The sequence below is a fragment of the Xiphias gladius genome, chromosome 5 (assembly GCF_016859285.1).
Source record: "Xiphias gladius isolate SHS-SW01 ecotype Sanya breed wild chromosome 5, ASM1685928v1, whole genome shotgun sequence".
Taxonomy (NCBI): Eukaryota; Metazoa; Chordata; class Actinopteri; order Istiophoriformes; family Xiphiidae; genus Xiphias; species Xiphias gladius.
The window spans coordinates 17058150-17075803 of NC_053404.1; the positions used below are offsets into that span (position 1 = coordinate 17058150).

Genomic DNA, 17654 nt, shown 5'->3' on the forward strand with positions numbered 1-17654 from the left:
GTCCTTCTCAATTAAGAATAACAACTTTCTTCATTCACACTGCCTACTTGACTGGCTATACAAATGCAGACAGTATTTTTAAATTTAGTCCCATGGAAAGACACATGGGGGTATAAATAGCGTCATCGTTACAGTAGCACAAAGAGACAAATTCTTTTGGTTTTGCTCTTGGGTGTGTTCCTCTGCCATTCTGGGTAGAGTGTCTGTCCCGTGGGGGCAAAACAGACAGATAGGGCACATCCTGTGGACCACTGGGGCCGTCCCGGAGGAGGACTGGATGGGCGGAGTGGTGGAGAGGCGGAGCAGGGTGGGCTCTACAGATGGGAGCCCTGAGATAAGAGGGAAAGCTTTCGTAACAGGATAATGGCTTCCTGTTTGAAGGCTCTGCAAATTGTTTGTCAGGTTACAGCAGCTTTGAACAGAGACGTGTTTATCTGAGAATCAGGCAAGAGGGAGAATGCAAAAACAAGAACAACAAAGAGGCCTTGTGCTGTTTACTGGGATAATGATTTAGCTACAGTGACTGCGACAGCAGCAACAGATCGGACAGGAAGGAGAAACATTAAACAGGAAGTTGTCTGGAATCTGAATTGCAGGCCTGCAGTAAAACAAATTCCATTAAAGTCACAGACACTGACAATGTTTTTCTAAAGAATTTCAACGTTTTCACCGGTGTTGATAGGTATGAAAAAACCAAAAACCAAAAAAAATAAAAAACCAACAATGGTTGCAACACACTTTAATCACACAACACAAGACAAAGTCAGATTGGAAAGCCTACTCAGCCCTTGTTTACTAATTTACATTTCACACCCACCAGTCTTGCAAGTTATTGTTTATTTTTTCAGGAGCTGACTTCAGAACGTAATTTGCACCTTTGGAGAGACACTGGAAGCAACTGCCCAACTTGTCGGGCTTTGCTTTGAAGGCCAAGCTGCGAGAAAAATCTTAATTTTCTAGAAACAAACGATGAATTCTCTCCATTGATCCTGGTGTATTATGTCAACAGAACATGCTCGCATAAGTACGAAGAGCATTGGCAGACCTGGAAATCAGAAAATGGAGAATACAAAAGGGCAAAAAACAGCACAGAGGGAGATCAGAGGAAAACAATGCCTGTCATGATGTGGGATCATCCGTCTTAGTTCTTTTCTATCTGCAGTATCTCTTACCTGCAGCCTGAGGATGCTAAGGCACATCTGTCTCCTGTATATGGCTGATCCAGAGAGAGCAATGAGAAATGTCTCTGTACTGCACAGAGACAGAGATGTCAGGTGGGCCTCTTATCTCTGCACACTGTAAAAATGCAACCCTGATTGAAGTGCAATGTGACCGAGGAAACTCAGACCTCGGCCGGATCTTCAACTGAACGCGTGAAAGCAGAAGTGAGCGCTATGCCTTCGAAGACTGGATTTACCTGGACAAAACCAAAAAAGAGGCTCTAAAATAGGGTCTTAATATAAACTCTATACAAAGCTATTCCCCAGCTTCGACTCAAACTTCCTCTCCTTAGATTAAACCTCTGCAAAGTAACCTTGCTCTACCTCTGCTACAGCTTGAAGCACTTCGTTCACAGCGGTCCAGTCAAAGTTTATCACTTTTGAGGGACTGAGGCAGATTTGTATGAGACAGCCTTTGGCTCCACTGGCCTGAGGTGAAGCTGGGGGGTGCATACCAGATATCAGCAGCCTGTTTAACTGGGAGCCTGGTGGGTCCCAGCCTGACCCCTGTGTTCCATATTCATGTGACATTCTGCGCTGGTATCCTGCCAGAGCTTTGTACATCCACTCCCAGAGCCCCGATCCTGTCCTCTGAATCTAAAGCAGCACAGACTCAAAAAATAACAAGAACTAAGAGGATTCAGCACTGTATGTATAGTATCTAATGTCTGTAAACTTGGGTTGTCTGACGAGATTTAACAAGGTCTCCAGTAGCACTGTCAAAATTGGCCAAAAATGACATTTGATTATTCCTTCTAAAAAAAAAAAAAAGACAAAACAAAACACATAACGTAGTTTTGAACCATTTAAATATCTATTTTTGCGCATTATGTCCATAAGAAGCCAAACCAATACAGTAAGACATATAACTACTTGGGTGCATATTTTCAAGATGTGCCCTCAGGTTGCTAGCTGCTAGTTACTACTCTACTGAAGCTGGAGCTAGCCCCAGAAAAGAATTTCCCCACCTGATCAATAGACTAACTAACTAAAACATTCTTATGTTTTTATATATGACACATTTGAGATTTCATTATTTTGTCAGAGTAATGACAGTGTCTGAACTCTGGTCTTATGTCACGTCCATGAGATATCAGAGCTTTGATGTAATTACCATTTTCCAACCAGTACTGTCATAATTATGGCCAGGAAACTCAGATTTTTCTGAAAGCTCCAATACATCCAACCTGGTGCTTAATAATACAGAAATGCCTGAAACACAAACAAAATTGATATTGCACGTCGGCAAAAGGATGTTGCCCAAATGAGTTAATCCCACATTTAACTGGTATAGTTCTATATTGTCAATGCATTTTTAACCCTCACACAGCCAACTCTGCAACCATGCAACCAACTTAAGCGGTTGCGATGATGTGAACACTCGCAAGGCATGAACATGGGAATCCTTCCCATCTCTACCATCCATCCCATATGAGGTGAACACAGCATCCGGCCACACCCGGCAACACCCACCCTCAAACATGGCTGGATTAAGACCGTCCCGAGTCTCAGCCATGTTTAAAATGGCCCCAACCTGTGAGGTTGCAATGTGTTCCACATAATGTGTGTTTTGTGGCCTTGCTTGATGTAATTTTCACTCTTTATATCATTATATTTTAGTTTTATTGTGTTCACAGCCAACTATACAACCTTTGCGCGTATGCTGACACTCCAAGCAAAAATCAGGAGTTTTATATATTAGATATCTGGTGTTCATAAAAAAAATAATAGTAAACCAAATGCAGCTCTTGTTTCTCTTAAAGAAATGTTATATGTTATTGTATTATTTTACAAATGAAAATTACATGAGGTCTGTTAGATTGCCATTTGCAAGACACAACACAACTTTCCCCGATATGTCCTATTTTCTCTTTGCATATGCAATGCTTATTGGCATGCCGAGCTCCTGGTTGCACACCCAGGGCACCCTGTTGATGCTCCGACCCCCCTTTGGTGTACTCACTCAGCAGCTGGCAGCGCAGGACCTGCAGGCTCGTCTTCATGGTATCATGTGATCCGGCTCCTCCTCCACAGTGCTCATGGTTCTCTAGTGAGAAGAGAGAGAGAAGGAGAGAGTAAAGACCAAAGAGAGGTAAGATGAAATTCAGCGCTGAGGTATCAAAATCACGTTCAAGTCATGGTCAAACATCAGTGTGATAAACTGTGATTATGTCTGGGCAGGTTAAAGTAGAGCAGACACAGAAAAGGAAGAAGGGATTGTTGACAAGATTGTGCAGCTTAACCTTGACAGTTTAATCCGTGTAATGACTGCCAGGCAACAGTTACACCTCTCACAGCGGATAATATGAATTATACATAACTCACATTTCACAATAAAAGCCCAAGTAGGACTTTGGTGGTGGTCAGCCTCAGCTGCTAGGCTTCCGATTCGCTTTGGCATCCTACAGGCTGTTCTGCTCTGTAAAACCAATTACGGAGCATTTAACATTGACCAGTAAACCCTGTTCTGAGATAGCCACTGCGTGTGTGTCAGCGAGACAAGTACCCATGGGTGCTCACTCACTGAGGGCCTTCTGCTAATTAAAAAGGCCAAACACACACACACACACACACACACACACACACACACACACACACACACACACACACACACACACACACACACACACACACGCACACACACACCTCCTTTCACCTCTGGAAGAGTGTGTGCATGTTTGCTTCTCTTGGCAGAAATGCCCTCGGGCAACACACATGTCCACAGCACTCACTCGCACAAATCCACATAAACAGACACATACTTCTAAAGGAGTGTATTCGAACATGTACACACACACACACCTAAGCGCCGTTCCCCCTACCTGCATGAATAACGTGCTGTGAGTGTGACGTATGAAATTGGATTTGCACCTCCCAGGAAGAGGGGTCTGGTTGCAAGCAACCTGTGTTTCTGTGGGAGATGTGTGAGATGAGAGGGAGAGACAACAAAAGCGTGGGGTACTGATCCTTTCATAAAGCTTTATTTCTCATAAATGCAGCCCCGCACTGGAGACTGCGGGGAGGCAACACATCACATCTGAGTCATGCTGTTTATATTGCTGCCATTGTTGCAAGCCATTAATGCTTGTAAACCATGTGGAGCTACAAATCTGAACTATGCAAGCACAGAATATTTTGGGACGTTTGAAAACATTGTTGACTACCAGAGGTGGAATTAAACAGCTGAACATGTGCAGGCATGATGCACAAAATGTTGAGCAACCTAACGGTTATTAAATGTGACGAAATTTTTATATATACACACACAACAATAGCTAGATTAACATCCATTCAGCAGCACAGGTTTGTGTTTACCTGCACAGCATGGTATCAAATGACAAATTGGAAAAAACACTTCTCTATTTCTCCTCCTGGCTCCAACCTTCTATTGCAACAGAGAACCAAATAACAAACCAAATGAAAACAGCAATGTAAAATAAGCATCTAAACTGGCTATCAAGGCAGACTTTTAAAACACATACGCACACAATTTTGTTTTTGTTCCGAGTATTTAAAATGAAAACAGAGATGCTCGCTGCTTTCCTCACTCTTAACTCACAGCTTTGACTATAATGGCATGGGATCAGTCATAATACAGTACGAGTAACTGCAAAAGAGATGAGGCTGCAAGAATAAAGTAGCAGCAGAAGCGGAAAATGAGTTTTCCCAGCTTCACGTCCGGAGAAATGACACTAAAACCATCCCAAACCCATCCACTCATAGGAACATTATAATGCCGCAGTGATAGAAACTCTGTAGTCGCTTTTTGCTCTAATTTTTTTAAGCATCATGTTCCTGTTCTAATGAGCTCAAAGCACGGTGCAAAGAGAGCAGCTGAGCCTCTCCACGGTGATTATACCTCATCAGCGCTGCCAGGCCAAGGCAGGCTCATAGAAACACTTACATCCGCAGGGCGCAAGGGCTGAGGCTAGGGGAAGGTGGGTGGAGGGTGAAGAGATAGTGACAAGGAGTGCTCCAATTATACTTGTTAACACAGAACAGAGCAAGGTTTTTGATGAGGAAGGAGGAAAAGCTCTGAGACAGGCTGCTCAGGCATCCTGCTGGGGAGCTGAATCATAGTTCAGCTCTGCGCACACGTGCAGGTAAAAGATAATACAGGATGACAGTCAGGGTCAGGGCACTGGCAAAACCCCGGACAGGATGAGAGGTTCACTGGCAACTGCTGACAGTTTTGTTTCTGCAAGGCTAAACACTCGATCATTGGGTCCAGTACCTCGGAGTTGTTTGCAGATGGGAAGCCAGAAGGGGGGATTATGTCTTTGTTGCTGCACTACAGACTCAAGCTCGGTGTATGGAGGCAATGCGTGGAGGCAGAGCAAGGCAGTTTTCAGACGGACATTATGAGCGGTGTCTGAAAAAAAATTAATTGATTTCAGTGAGACCACTATGTTGACGTAGCGAATTCCAGCAATATAATTCAGGGTTGTCAAAAAAAAAAAGTTAAAACTGGCTCTACTTTTGCCGCAAACCTATGCCATGTCATCGAGCGATGAACTTCGGTGGCCAATCAAATACACGAAAGAGCACAGTCTTGGTGGATAACTTTAAAACCGAAATAGCGCGATTCCACTGTTTACCTCGATAACTTTCCATACTTGAAAAATCCTTCGTCATACTTCCTCTCTGCAGTGTTTTGCAGTGTCTGATAAGGCTCCAAAGTCATGGATCTATAACTCAAACCAGACTTCCAGTATAACATTTCATTGTCTTGTCAGTACCTAAAACAACAATGTGCTCCCACCAGTGCAGCACCTTGTGTTTATTTAATACAGTGCTGTTCTGGTCTGAACGCCTAGTTAGACCTGGAGGTGAGCAGCTCGTGTTCGTGCGGTTATGAAATTTTCTCATTGGCATGCGATAAGAAGGGAACTCCGGGTATATCCGAGAAGGCAGATGAATGACTGCACCCTCTCCAAATAGCAGTCAAGTCAAGGAAATTTTAATTTACATAGGCCAACATCACAAATTTGCCTCAAGGGGCTTAACCTGTACAGCATACAACACCCTCTGTCCTTACAGCCCCGAACCGGATAAGCAACCCCCCCCCGCCCAATCCTCCAAAAAAAGTAGTAGTGTAGAGCAGTTGTATTATTATTATTATTAGAAAGGTTCACAGGTAAAAACAAAATTAACAGTACTTTACATTAGCACATTGCACATAGCAGCCCAGCTTTCTAGTGGAGAGGGAAAAAAATTGCATGGCAACTGAAAAGCATGCGGACAGCAGCCGTCACCATAGCAACCCTAATAGTACATTATATTTAAATTCATTCAGAGGGACGGAGGCTCAAACAGAATTGGGGAAAAAATAAAATAAAATTAAATTAAAAAGGAAAAAGGAAGAGATTTGGAATTACAGAAATGTTCACTCACCACAGGGCGAGTGAACATTTCCAGTAACAATCTGCTTGTCTCTGGTACAGGCCCTGGTTCCTGAGGGTCCCGGACCGCAGCTCTGAATAGTGTATCTGGAGGGGGCACGGACTATAGGCTTAAGCCAAGGTCACCCGAGACAGCACAATGAATTAAGCCTGTCACTCAGTCTCTCCATGGCCACCAGCCGCAGGGATAACAATGCCTTTAATTTTGGACTTCCCTCTATTCTGCGGTTATGTAGAGGGGGCCGTGGCAGCAGGATGGCTGCTTGCTCACAGCGGCTGCAGCCTGAGAGCTCTTCCATAACGAGAGCGGAGAAGGAGGGAAGGGAAGTGTGGGAGTCGACGGTGACAGCCTGAACTACAGTGTTGTGCTCTCACAGTCGACTGATAACTGGACTTTCAATGTGCTCTAACTGATGCTTTTCTCTCTCCAGTTTTGATGCCAAACTCTCACGCCTTGGCTTATCTCTTTTTATGAACTGGAGAGCCATTTTTAAACAGGTTGAGTCTGAGGAGTAAGGTACGGAATAAAGAGAGGTGAAGTGTGAAAGCTGTGGCTTTGAAGTTATTGGCCAGATATATGCAGCAATATTCAGCAAAATTCAGAGATGTATAAAGACCAAGAAAACTGTTTTTCGAAAGTCATTCATTAAAAATGTTCTTTTTTATCTTTCAGCATTTACGGCAGACTTACAGTATGATCACAGTGGATCTCTGACTGTGCCATATAAAAAACTGGTTAAATCATGATTTCACTGCATCAAAGCCAAGACTTTGTGTGATCTCAGAGAGTTAAGCTCCATTTCAAGTTGTGCAAAAAGCAGCTTTCCTTGACCCTGCCCTTTAACAAACGACCCCAGGGACATGCCCACACAGAAGGCGTCCATTTTTCCTATGATGTTGTTTTACCCTTTGATGGAAATCAGCAATCGGTCCCTGATAGCACTGTGGCTGTACTCTTGCTCTGTCCATGTGTTTCCTGCACTTGTGTTGATGAGGCTCCAAACTGGCTGAGACTTTGGCTGTGACTCAGGAGTAAGGCTATACCCCAGGGTGTTGACACCATCTTGGTGACCTTGCAAAGCAACCAGCTGCTTGGTACCAATCACGGAAGACTTATTGTACAATAGAGAAGCTGATTACACCTGATTACGACTATGAACAATTCTGTTGTGAAACCATTTTTCGTCAGTGGGAGGTTTAAAAGCCAGTGCCAGTGACTGTAACACAGGAGAGACTCTGGGGCTTTAATAACTTAATTGTCCAGCCAACAAATGATTGATTACGAGCATTGATTCAGTGCAACAACAGGCTTAAATTAAATGCAAGCAGCAAGAACTACAAAGCACGAAAAGTTTTCCTGGTAGACTTCAAACCCTTGTCCATGAAGACAGTCATATTGCTGAGTCACTGTGTCGCCGGCAGCTATGGGCCTAGATGGCAAGCCTGGCAGGATGAATTGCTGATGCTGTGTCACGACGGCCGGCGGAGGATACGCCGGTTATCAATCAGCGCCATCACTCTCCTCCAGGCCCTGCCCACGGTACAGCAACACACCAGTCATTAAAAGGACATTAGGCTCCCAGCATGCAGTTCCATCTGACCATAACAGCGGAGAGCACACATCACCCTCCTTGTCCAAGCCAGTCACCATGGTATCTCACATGGTTACATAACAGTAGGAACATTGTTACACTGAGCATGTGTGTACAAATCTGACAAAGTCTGCATTATATTGGCTTAAAAATACTCTTTCTTTAATCAAACACTTAAGAGTTTAAAAAACTTTAAGCGTGAGGATGCTTTGACTACTGATGGAATAATTACATGTGGAACGAGTGGATCAAAGTGAGGTCTGGAGCCACTTCAGAGCCCCTTAAGGGTCCTATGGTCTTCAGAGGGAAAAAGCACATATTTGAAAAACTTAATGTCTCTATTATCATTGTATAATTCCCAAAAATTTTAGGCCATATTTTGTCAAAAACATGAATATTTGGATCATACTGACCATACAAAAAAACAACACAAAAATAGACTATGATGCAGTATTGGTTTGAGAAGCTTTTTCTTGTTAAATTTTTGGCTGTGAATCTGGGTCATTGCTGAAATCGTTTGTAGATGTTGTGAAGCCAAGCTGACCACAGATATGATTCTTCCTGAAGGAGAAAGATACACACTTTTCAAAGCCATCTTTTAAGTCTCTAGGCAGTGAGTTTTTGATACCAAGAGCTTAGATTTTTGATGAAGTAAAGGGCTACAGTAACCTGGTTCTAGACCTTGGACCTGAATTTTGTCTCACAAATAACACTTTTTTCAGCAGGTAAAATAGGTCTGGTGTTGTTAACCGTTTCCGTGTTGACTGAAAATGATATTGGCATGACAGATGTGTTTCTTGCCTTTGATTGGTTGGGACAAAGCAACAAGCTCTCCCAAAACAGAAAACATCAACTCTTTCTCAGACTGAAGTGAAAGAAAATGGCAATTCAGTCTTATTAATCAGGCTACAAGTGTCAATGGCCAAAACATTATCAAAAGGGGAGTTCCTGGGAACCAACAATGGAGTAAAGTCCATACCTATATGCACATCGAGCATCTAAAAACAAATATCCAGCTATGAAACAGTTAACCTCAACAAGGAAAATGCCTCTAGGTTTTTGCTCATGCTGTATTTCTGCGATGGCAGTATCATGCTCATACAGATAGATTTTATGTCCTCAGTGAACAAACTGTCAGCTCATATCCATGTCATAGTCCCCAAGTTAACATATTGTATATGTCAGTACTGAGAAAGCAGGACAGTGTAGCATTAAAGATGATTCGCTTGTCAATTGTCATTTAAGGAGAAGGCATGGAGCAGAGCACAAGAGCAGGAACCTACTTTTATGAGTGAGTGTTAGTCACTGTTATTGGAGATGGTTTTTGTGTCTTTAGCTTACTACACACATGCCGAGACACCAAATATCGGCTCCATGCTCACATGGTATTAACGATGAAGAAACCCGCTGTGGCTCTCACAGGATGAATGAATTTTCTAACTCATTCAGTGGAGAACTCCCACTCAGGAAGAGCGGAGCACCTGTGCTCAGGGGCAACTGAGGAGGTGTGGAACAGCGTCACCGGCCTCTTCATTACTCAGCGCACATACACGCAGCCAGGAGCAATGACTAAAGCGATTTATCAGAGGAATCGTGGCCGAAGCCCTACCTGTGGGTCTGTGAACACATGTGAGACACAAAAAGGGAGATAAATATTGGCCAACTACAATCAATTCCTGCTGATATGTACAGCTACCACAGCAGCAGAAAGTTTTACAGTATGAGCTGCCTGGTCACTTCAGAGCTGTTTTAAATCTTCTGGAGTAGGTCCAAGTCTCACATGGCTAAAGTCAAGTCTCAGGTCCTGTAGGGCCAGTCCAAGTCAAGTCACTTCATTAGCAAATTGCAAGCCAGCATCTTACCAAGTGAGAAACTAAGTTTTTGCTCTCAAGTCAATTCAAATATTTAGACAGTGAGTCAAGTCTTGCATCAGTCGAGATGAAGTCACGTTTCAAGTTTTCAGTTTTGTGACCCAGGCCCAACTCAATTTCAAGTCCAATCATCAGGGAGTGAAGTTTCAAGTGATACAAGTCCCACAACAGTGAAGTACGTCAAATCTCACTGTGGTCAAGTCAAAGTCAAGTCTCAAGTCATTATGTTAAATTAAATCCGAGTCTCAAGTTTCAAACATGCTGTTTGTAAGTTTTCTCTGCCGCTGAACGTGGTTGGTTGCCAGTAGTGGGTGGCGTTGATGGTCGCTTACCAAGAGCTTCAGCCGTCATTGCCTTTACAAGACAATTGGTTATTATACGCCCTCTGAGCAATTCTACTTCTTCAGGGCAGCCCGGACGCTACAGTGACTCGCTATTGGAAAGTGACGAGACGGGCCGCCGGGCCGGGCCTAGCTGGTCAGCATGCTAACTTAACATCGGCGCTCCTGGAGACAGTTCTGGATGAGTAAATTTTGATGCTGGACTCGCATCTTTTATGCTAGACTGGCAAGTAAACAGCTTTCAAAGCTAACGTTGGGTATGTCACAATAGTAAAAACTTACATATAGATCCTTTAAGTCAAAGCTTCAGGGAGTCTTAAGAAAGTCATGTCTCACAGTAGTCAAGTCTGGGTTAAGTCCCAAGTCCCTAATTTTGTTTGTATAAAACAGTTCAAGTCTTCATGGAGTAAAGTCTCAAATATGCCAAGTCTCAGGTCAGGCCAAATTCTAGCATTTTCTATGATTTGCACACTGTAACAGAAGGTGTCAGACTCAGGCGGCTTCACTGCATACTGGGCAGTCATTAAAACCGAGGCAAGGCCAGACTGTCTGACAGATCCAGCAGGGGATTGAATCAGTGGTGGGGGCTTCGTCTACGCTGTGTAAGACACACATAAGGTCGGGTTTGGAACAAAGAGTGAGACAGGCAACAGAGCCCCAGGGAAGAACCTGTGACAGGCTGGTTATATCACTGGAAAGAGGACACCGCAAAGTGAATATCCAGCACTTGGAATGATTGAGGGAGAAGGGCTGTCAGTGGATGGATTTGATTAGTGTTAATCTGAGACCGGACAGGCCAACAGCACACAGGAATAACTTTATTAGTGTTGTCCCCTGTGGTTCTGTGCCGCAATTGTTGTTCTAGCTTGACATTTCGTTACAACATCAAATTATGATGTTGGCAGACAGTGGCGATTATGGGGAGATTAGAAAAATCCACTGAAACCGCAAAGGAGGAAAAAGGTTGAAGAGACAGTGAGCGCAGCAAAAAAGTAAATAGTATAAGCTTTATCACAAAATACCACAATGTATTGAACGACACAGATTATTAGACGACTTCTAACATTGTATCCAAAGTGATGGATTTCTCCTATAAGACCTCCCCACTGGTTGATATTTGGCTTTTTTGTTATCGAAAGTGCACAGACACTCACACTCCTGGAGACCTGTGACACCTGCAAATTCTCAGCTCAAGCTTATTCCCTCTCTCCGGAGAGTTATTGAGCCAGGCAGTAAAGGAGCAGACATTGGGATGCAGCTCACCCTCGCCGCCGAGTTGTAAATATCCTCCCCTCTATCTCCGTCTCCCTCTCACACTCTCCCTCTTTCTCCGTTCCGTCCTCATGTGACCCCCCCCCCCCCCCCCCCGACTGAGTGACTGACTGACTGCCGCTGCGGTCGGCATGCTGATTACGGAGAGTAACGTGCAACTGCAGCGCGTCAAGTCCCGCTACGCTTGTCACAACTGGTAACGCAATCAAAATAATAACATCGCCGAAAAATAAGTGAGAGGGGTTTTAGGCTGACAGTTAAATTTACAACGCTTACCGAATGCGTAATGACACCTGGCAGAACCGTCAAGGGTTTGACACATTGGTCTGGGACAATCCAGACTAATTAAAAAAATAAAAATAATAATAATAATAATGATGTAATGTTTTCAATCCTATCACAGGTCCTTGTGTATTAATGTTTTACCACACAAGAGTTAATTTGACTCTTCTAATGATATTCGTGAAGTATTGTATTAAAACGAGCATATAAGTACTTTCTACCAACTTTTGGTGCCTTGGTTCAGACTGTGCTTTTTTCAGTGGTTTGTTCAACAAAAAAAAGGACAACAGTTCAAAAGAGAAAAAAAAAACTAACTATTTTACAAGGTTTCTGATCAGCAGCTTTGAGAGAAAGTGAATAATTAGACTGCATTTGGAGCTTAGTTGCCTTACCCTGCAAAAAAAAATTAGTTTACAAAAATGAAAGCAAATGTCCCCCCCCCCCCTTTTTTCTGTTTAAGATCAAAAACACCTGGGGAAAAACCTCTGATCAAAGCTGCATCTTTGGATTCTGTCTCCCAGCCAGATCTCCAGAGCGTCACATCTCACGGTGCGGCTGGAAACTGTCAGGTCGACAGACAGATTGATATGCAAAGTCTGGCTCTCCTGCGCGGCTAGATCTAAATTTACACCAGCAAAATAGGCTGGACCTTTGATGAAGTACTCAACCTCATCAATCAAAGATTTTATCACCGCTGGATAGATACATCTCTGTAGACTCTCCTTTAACTTATGAAGCATTCATTTTTACATTTAGAAGGACTATTGATCTAGACTCAATTAATGTGCTTTTAACTACAGCTCTTGATATGACATCCAAGAAGCTGACACCACTGGTTTAGTTGAGTGTCTGTTTGGTGATAACCTCCATTGCTCTTCTCCAGGCATGGGACCTCGGCAGGTTGGGAATGATTAATTTTGTATAACTGCATGGCTGTCTAACTCCCTGAAGTTGGGACATGTCAGAAGGAGAGGCTGTTACCGCTCTGTAAAGGGATCTCCGACATCAGTTCTAACAGTCTTGATGTTGTAGAAAAGCCCAGAGCTGCAGGGCCTTTCTTCTCCTTCATCTCCCATCTCTCTTTGCTCCCCCATTTCTTTAATGTCATGTCATCCTTTCATCCAAATAAGTATCTCCCTCTTTCTGTCCTCTCATCTTACTTCAGGCTTGGTCTTTATGCTCTGTCCCTTGAACCAAAGAGGGCATTTTAAAGTTGCCAGAGTCTGGAAGCTGGAAAATTAAAGGAAGGAAGTGCTGTTGGATATTAATTAATCTATGACTTCAGATCAGCGTGATAAATTTCAAAATTCAAAACACATAACCAGTAAAATATGTTTTTCCAAGCAGTTATTAGTTATTGCACTACAGTATTTAAAGCTGCACCAATCAATATTTTATATAAACAACGGATCAAATTACTATATTTAATGTAAAAGGGGCTGATCATAGTGACAAACCCACAGAGAATTATCACCCAACTCTGCAGTTCGCCTCAGAGCATTTCAGCTCGTTGTTTTGGTGTTATGGCCCACAACCTTATTCGGTTCAGTTTCACTGGTCTTATAAGCATTGTTCTAACAAGCAACACCAGGCAGCTGCTTCCAGCAAAAAAATCTCTGATAAACACAACGTACACCATTTTTCTCAGCAAAAAAAAACCCCACAACAAACAAAAAAACAAAAAAAACAACAACAGATGGAATTAGCTACCAGCTATCGTAGAGCGAGCTGATGGAATATTTAGCAGTTAAACAACCAGATATTTACCTCAGAAGTTAAAAGGATGGTGAAAAGTAAACTTAGGTTTGGTAGGTGGCCAAAAAAAAAATCAACAATTTTGGTAGACCTACAGTAGAATCACAGATGAATCAGATGAAAACTTCAGGGTCTTCTGCTTGCAAAACCGAAGGCTGACTGAACAGCAGAGTCAACATAGGAAAGTGTCCACTTTCCACCTGTGTACCATTGATCCCCGACTGCCCGTGGAAAGCTGCTCCAGCATCAAATGGATAAAACATTTATCGGAGGGCATACTTGCCCTGCTTCACCTCACTTCTGCATTCAGCCCAGCAAGAAATTTTCAAGGCATTTTAGAACAATTTTGTGTTTTAGGGAGAGGCACGTTGAAACAGTGGAGAGATTACTGCTAAGTATGTGACTGCGGCAGGTGTAGAAAAGTTTGAGATTTTTGATTAATTGTGCCAAATCCAAAATGCCCTTAATTCACTTATAAACCCATAAATATTCCTTATTTTTTATCATGAGCAGTTTTCTTTAACAAAAGAAGAACTAAAATATATGGTGTCCAACAACTTCTGATTGCAAATGCACATCTATCAGTCTGTACAGGGTTGTGTGTCTGAGAGGTGAAGGTTAACACTACACATCAGATTTCTTGTATGGCAGGTGACGTGGGTGTCCTCCATCTGACAGCCCGTCTGCAGCAGGCTGAACACCTGTCACGCTTCGCTGTCTGCCAGTGAAGGTGATGGCCAACCTGCCGGTGGCCAAAGTGCGCTCCAGGGCGAGCTGACACCGTGTGAGAGCAGCCACTGGCAGGAATAGAGTGGTAGAGTGCTTTTCAAGATGCTCTGCATGAGTCAAGCTACAAAATTTTTTTCCTTTCTTTATTTTTTCCAAAGGTTGAATGACCAATTTTTGATCTAACATCCAAGTGGGGCATTAGTATGAATTTATTCCAACTGCACCAGGGAAAATTTCTGTGTGAGTATTCACTCACCTCTTTAAAAAAAAAAAAAAAAAATCTGCACATTTGCCTTATTTTGAATTTAAAATATAATAATTGCAGCACGTAATGAAACTTCAAAGCAAATGCAAAAAAGTAGCAAACAAATGCATCCTTGTGAGAAAGACAGACAAGATGGAAGATTTTCTGAAACTCTTGATATCCACCAGGAAAGAGGGAGAAATATGCCGACTGATATCTGAATGAAGAGTTAATAAATATACTTTTCAAAAGAGGAATCTCTAAATATGGCTGCCATTAAAGTCTGTATTTGCGAAGTACAATTTTTGTGTTTTAGATTACTGTCTTATATTCATCAAGAAACGGGTTAGCAAGCTCCATGGAACATCCAATCCAATCACATCTCACTGTTCAATCTGTTCTCTGCTCTGATTGGTGAGGCAGGTATTTTTAGCTACAGGTATTCAATAAAAGCAGACACTTCTCCAGAGATATTAAATTGAGACAAACCGACAAGCCAACTCCACCGAAAAATAGCATGACACTGCAGTAGCACTGCAACGCCAAGGGTGCTGTCAGCCACCATCTATCCTCCTGCCTCCCAGCAGGCATCACAGTTAACACAAGGCCCCCCTGAAAGCACCTCACCGTCTTATACCGAGCAGGTAAATCATTAAAGGAGACCAGCGATATTTTATCACAGAGAGCAAGAAAAATAAACACAAGCTTTGATACACTGAGTCAAAACTTTGGGCCCAGTGAGAGTGGAAGCACCATTAGTGCACTGCAGGAGCACTGCTGCAACATCGAAGGACCATTTGTCAAAGTGCTTCTCAATAGAAGTCCCCAAATGTGAGGCTGTTTTTGTTTTCTTAAGACTCGTCCAGTGGCCTCAGAAGGGACGGTGACTCATGCAGTGATGGAGATTAGCTGAACTGCCATCACAATCCAGACAAGCTCTGATGAAAGGATGGATACTAAGGGAGTTCACATACGAAAGGAGGACACATTTTGCAGTTAGGTTGCATGTCTAAATGACTAATGTCATTTAACAAAGCATAAGCAGCAATTTGATTTGGTTTGAGGGGGAGAGATTAAAAATTAAGTGGTGCAAAATGACAAACCAGAGGGTTGTACCCTCTGGGTGTGAGCCAAGCCCTCTTCTTCAAGGTTTTAGTTAATGCAAAATAAGACGCCTGGGGTTGTCACCGACATAGAGGGCATAATGCCATAAACAAGCTTAATCCCATCAAATCAACATAACAGATGTAACAGGAAGGGAGTGTGTGCTTACTTCAACAGGGTGAGGGCCTGAGGGCAAAAACAAAGTCTGGTTTGAAGTCAGCTGGGACTCAAGTGATCATTATTACTAATGATGAAATTTCAGAAGATAATGCAACATAACAGTGGTTCCCATCCTTTGGGGTTGGGGTCCCACAAAAGGGGTAGCTAGATAAATCTAGGGGTCATGAGATGAATAGTGAGGTTGGGGGGGGCGGGACAAAAAAAACCTCAAAAAAAACCAAACAGAAGTCTGACTTTTCTACTGTGAAATACTGTATATTGGAGAGAATAAACTCAACTCAAGATGAGCTTACTAGCTTCATTGTCTATGAGTAATATGAGATGTGGTTGAAAGCTCTGAAACAGCTATTCAGTGGACGTTGAGTTGAGATTATTTTTTTCAAACATAATGATCCCAAGAGGAAGAATGAACAGGGGACCATCACTCTTTCATAGAAGTATGCAACCTGTGACGAGTGGGTTGTAAGTGGACATAAAATACAATTTGCTCAGTGTCTTTTACAACTGAGACATGAATGCAACCAAGGACGCTAAGGAAGCGGAAGTAACAAATAGGAAATAACTGACTTAGGATATGCCCTTTTTCCAGAACAATGCTGTAATATGAATTTCAAGATGTAATGGAACAAAAATGTGACAACAGACAGTGGAATTCAGTCGCGCCTGTGAACATACGATCTGGTAATCTTACTGAAAGTATCTATGAATCACACAAGAGCTATGTCCGGAGCAGGACAGGAAACAAGGCCCTGCCACATCCAGAAATGTCCATGAGGTAGGCACAGCAACCCTGTGCTGTACACAAGAATTTGCATTACGAAGGAGGAAATACATCTTGTTTCCAGTGTATCCCAAGCTTCCTGTCTCAGTTGGGCTGCAAACACGATGTGTCCAGAAACAGTGAAGCACCCAACTCAGTGAGGAAAAAATGAAAACTCCAGGAAGTTCCTTACTCTACGCACACATCCCTAATTTTACCTCTTGACGCAGCCTCTTGTCTGGTGACAATGGCAGGAACAAAAATCAGGGGGGGGAGGATGTGTTTTGGACGGGGGGAGTGTATTGTACCTTGTTTCCTTGAGCGGTGCCGCAGAAACTGCTGAGGGCCAGATGGGACGAGTGAACGAGAGGAGCAACATCCGCAGAGAACGTCCAAGGTCCAGAGATTTCCCGCCAGCCGCTGACCACGTGTCCAGAGCCAGAGAGCAGGAGAGACGAAAGGAGAGATGTTGTATTGTTCTCTTCTCTCCTCCCTCCTCCTCCCCCCTCTGCTCCAACCCCCACTATTAGAGAGACGGATTAACTCCAAGAGCTGCTAGTCCTGAGAGTGTGTCTGACTCGCTGTATTCAGACATATTTACACACACATTGGGTCAATTAGGCCTTCTCCATGTGATTCAGGCTGACAGATGAAGGAAAATGCACTCCCCAAAACGCAGCAAGGACAGCCTACCTTAAACTGGAGAATTTGCTCATGGATGAGTAGTCCAGTTGCTCAATTCTCCAAAACAGACTAAAAGCATAATAAGGCAATTACACCGAGAGTAAATTGCATATGGTGCAACACACACACACGCGAAAATGTTCATGGGTCTGTGATCGGCGCATTTTGGAGGTGATTCAGGTTCAGAGTGACGGAGCCTGAAGGCTTCTATCCGGACA

At 43.1% G+C, this 17654-nt stretch overlaps 1 protein-coding gene across 1 annotated transcript in view; it reads right to left on the reverse strand.

The window, feature by feature from the left end:
* Positions 1-17654, reverse strand: part of tmem108 (transmembrane protein 108) — a 48673-nt gene that overhangs the window by 16316 nt on the left and 14703 nt on the right. Inside the window, exon 2 of the mRNA XM_040126951.1 lies at positions 3184-3267. Within this exon, the coding sequence (XP_039982885.1) occupies positions 3184-3223 (40 nt within the window). The 5' untranslated portion in view covers positions 3224-3267. The remainder of the gene's footprint in view (positions 1-3183; positions 3268-17654) is intronic.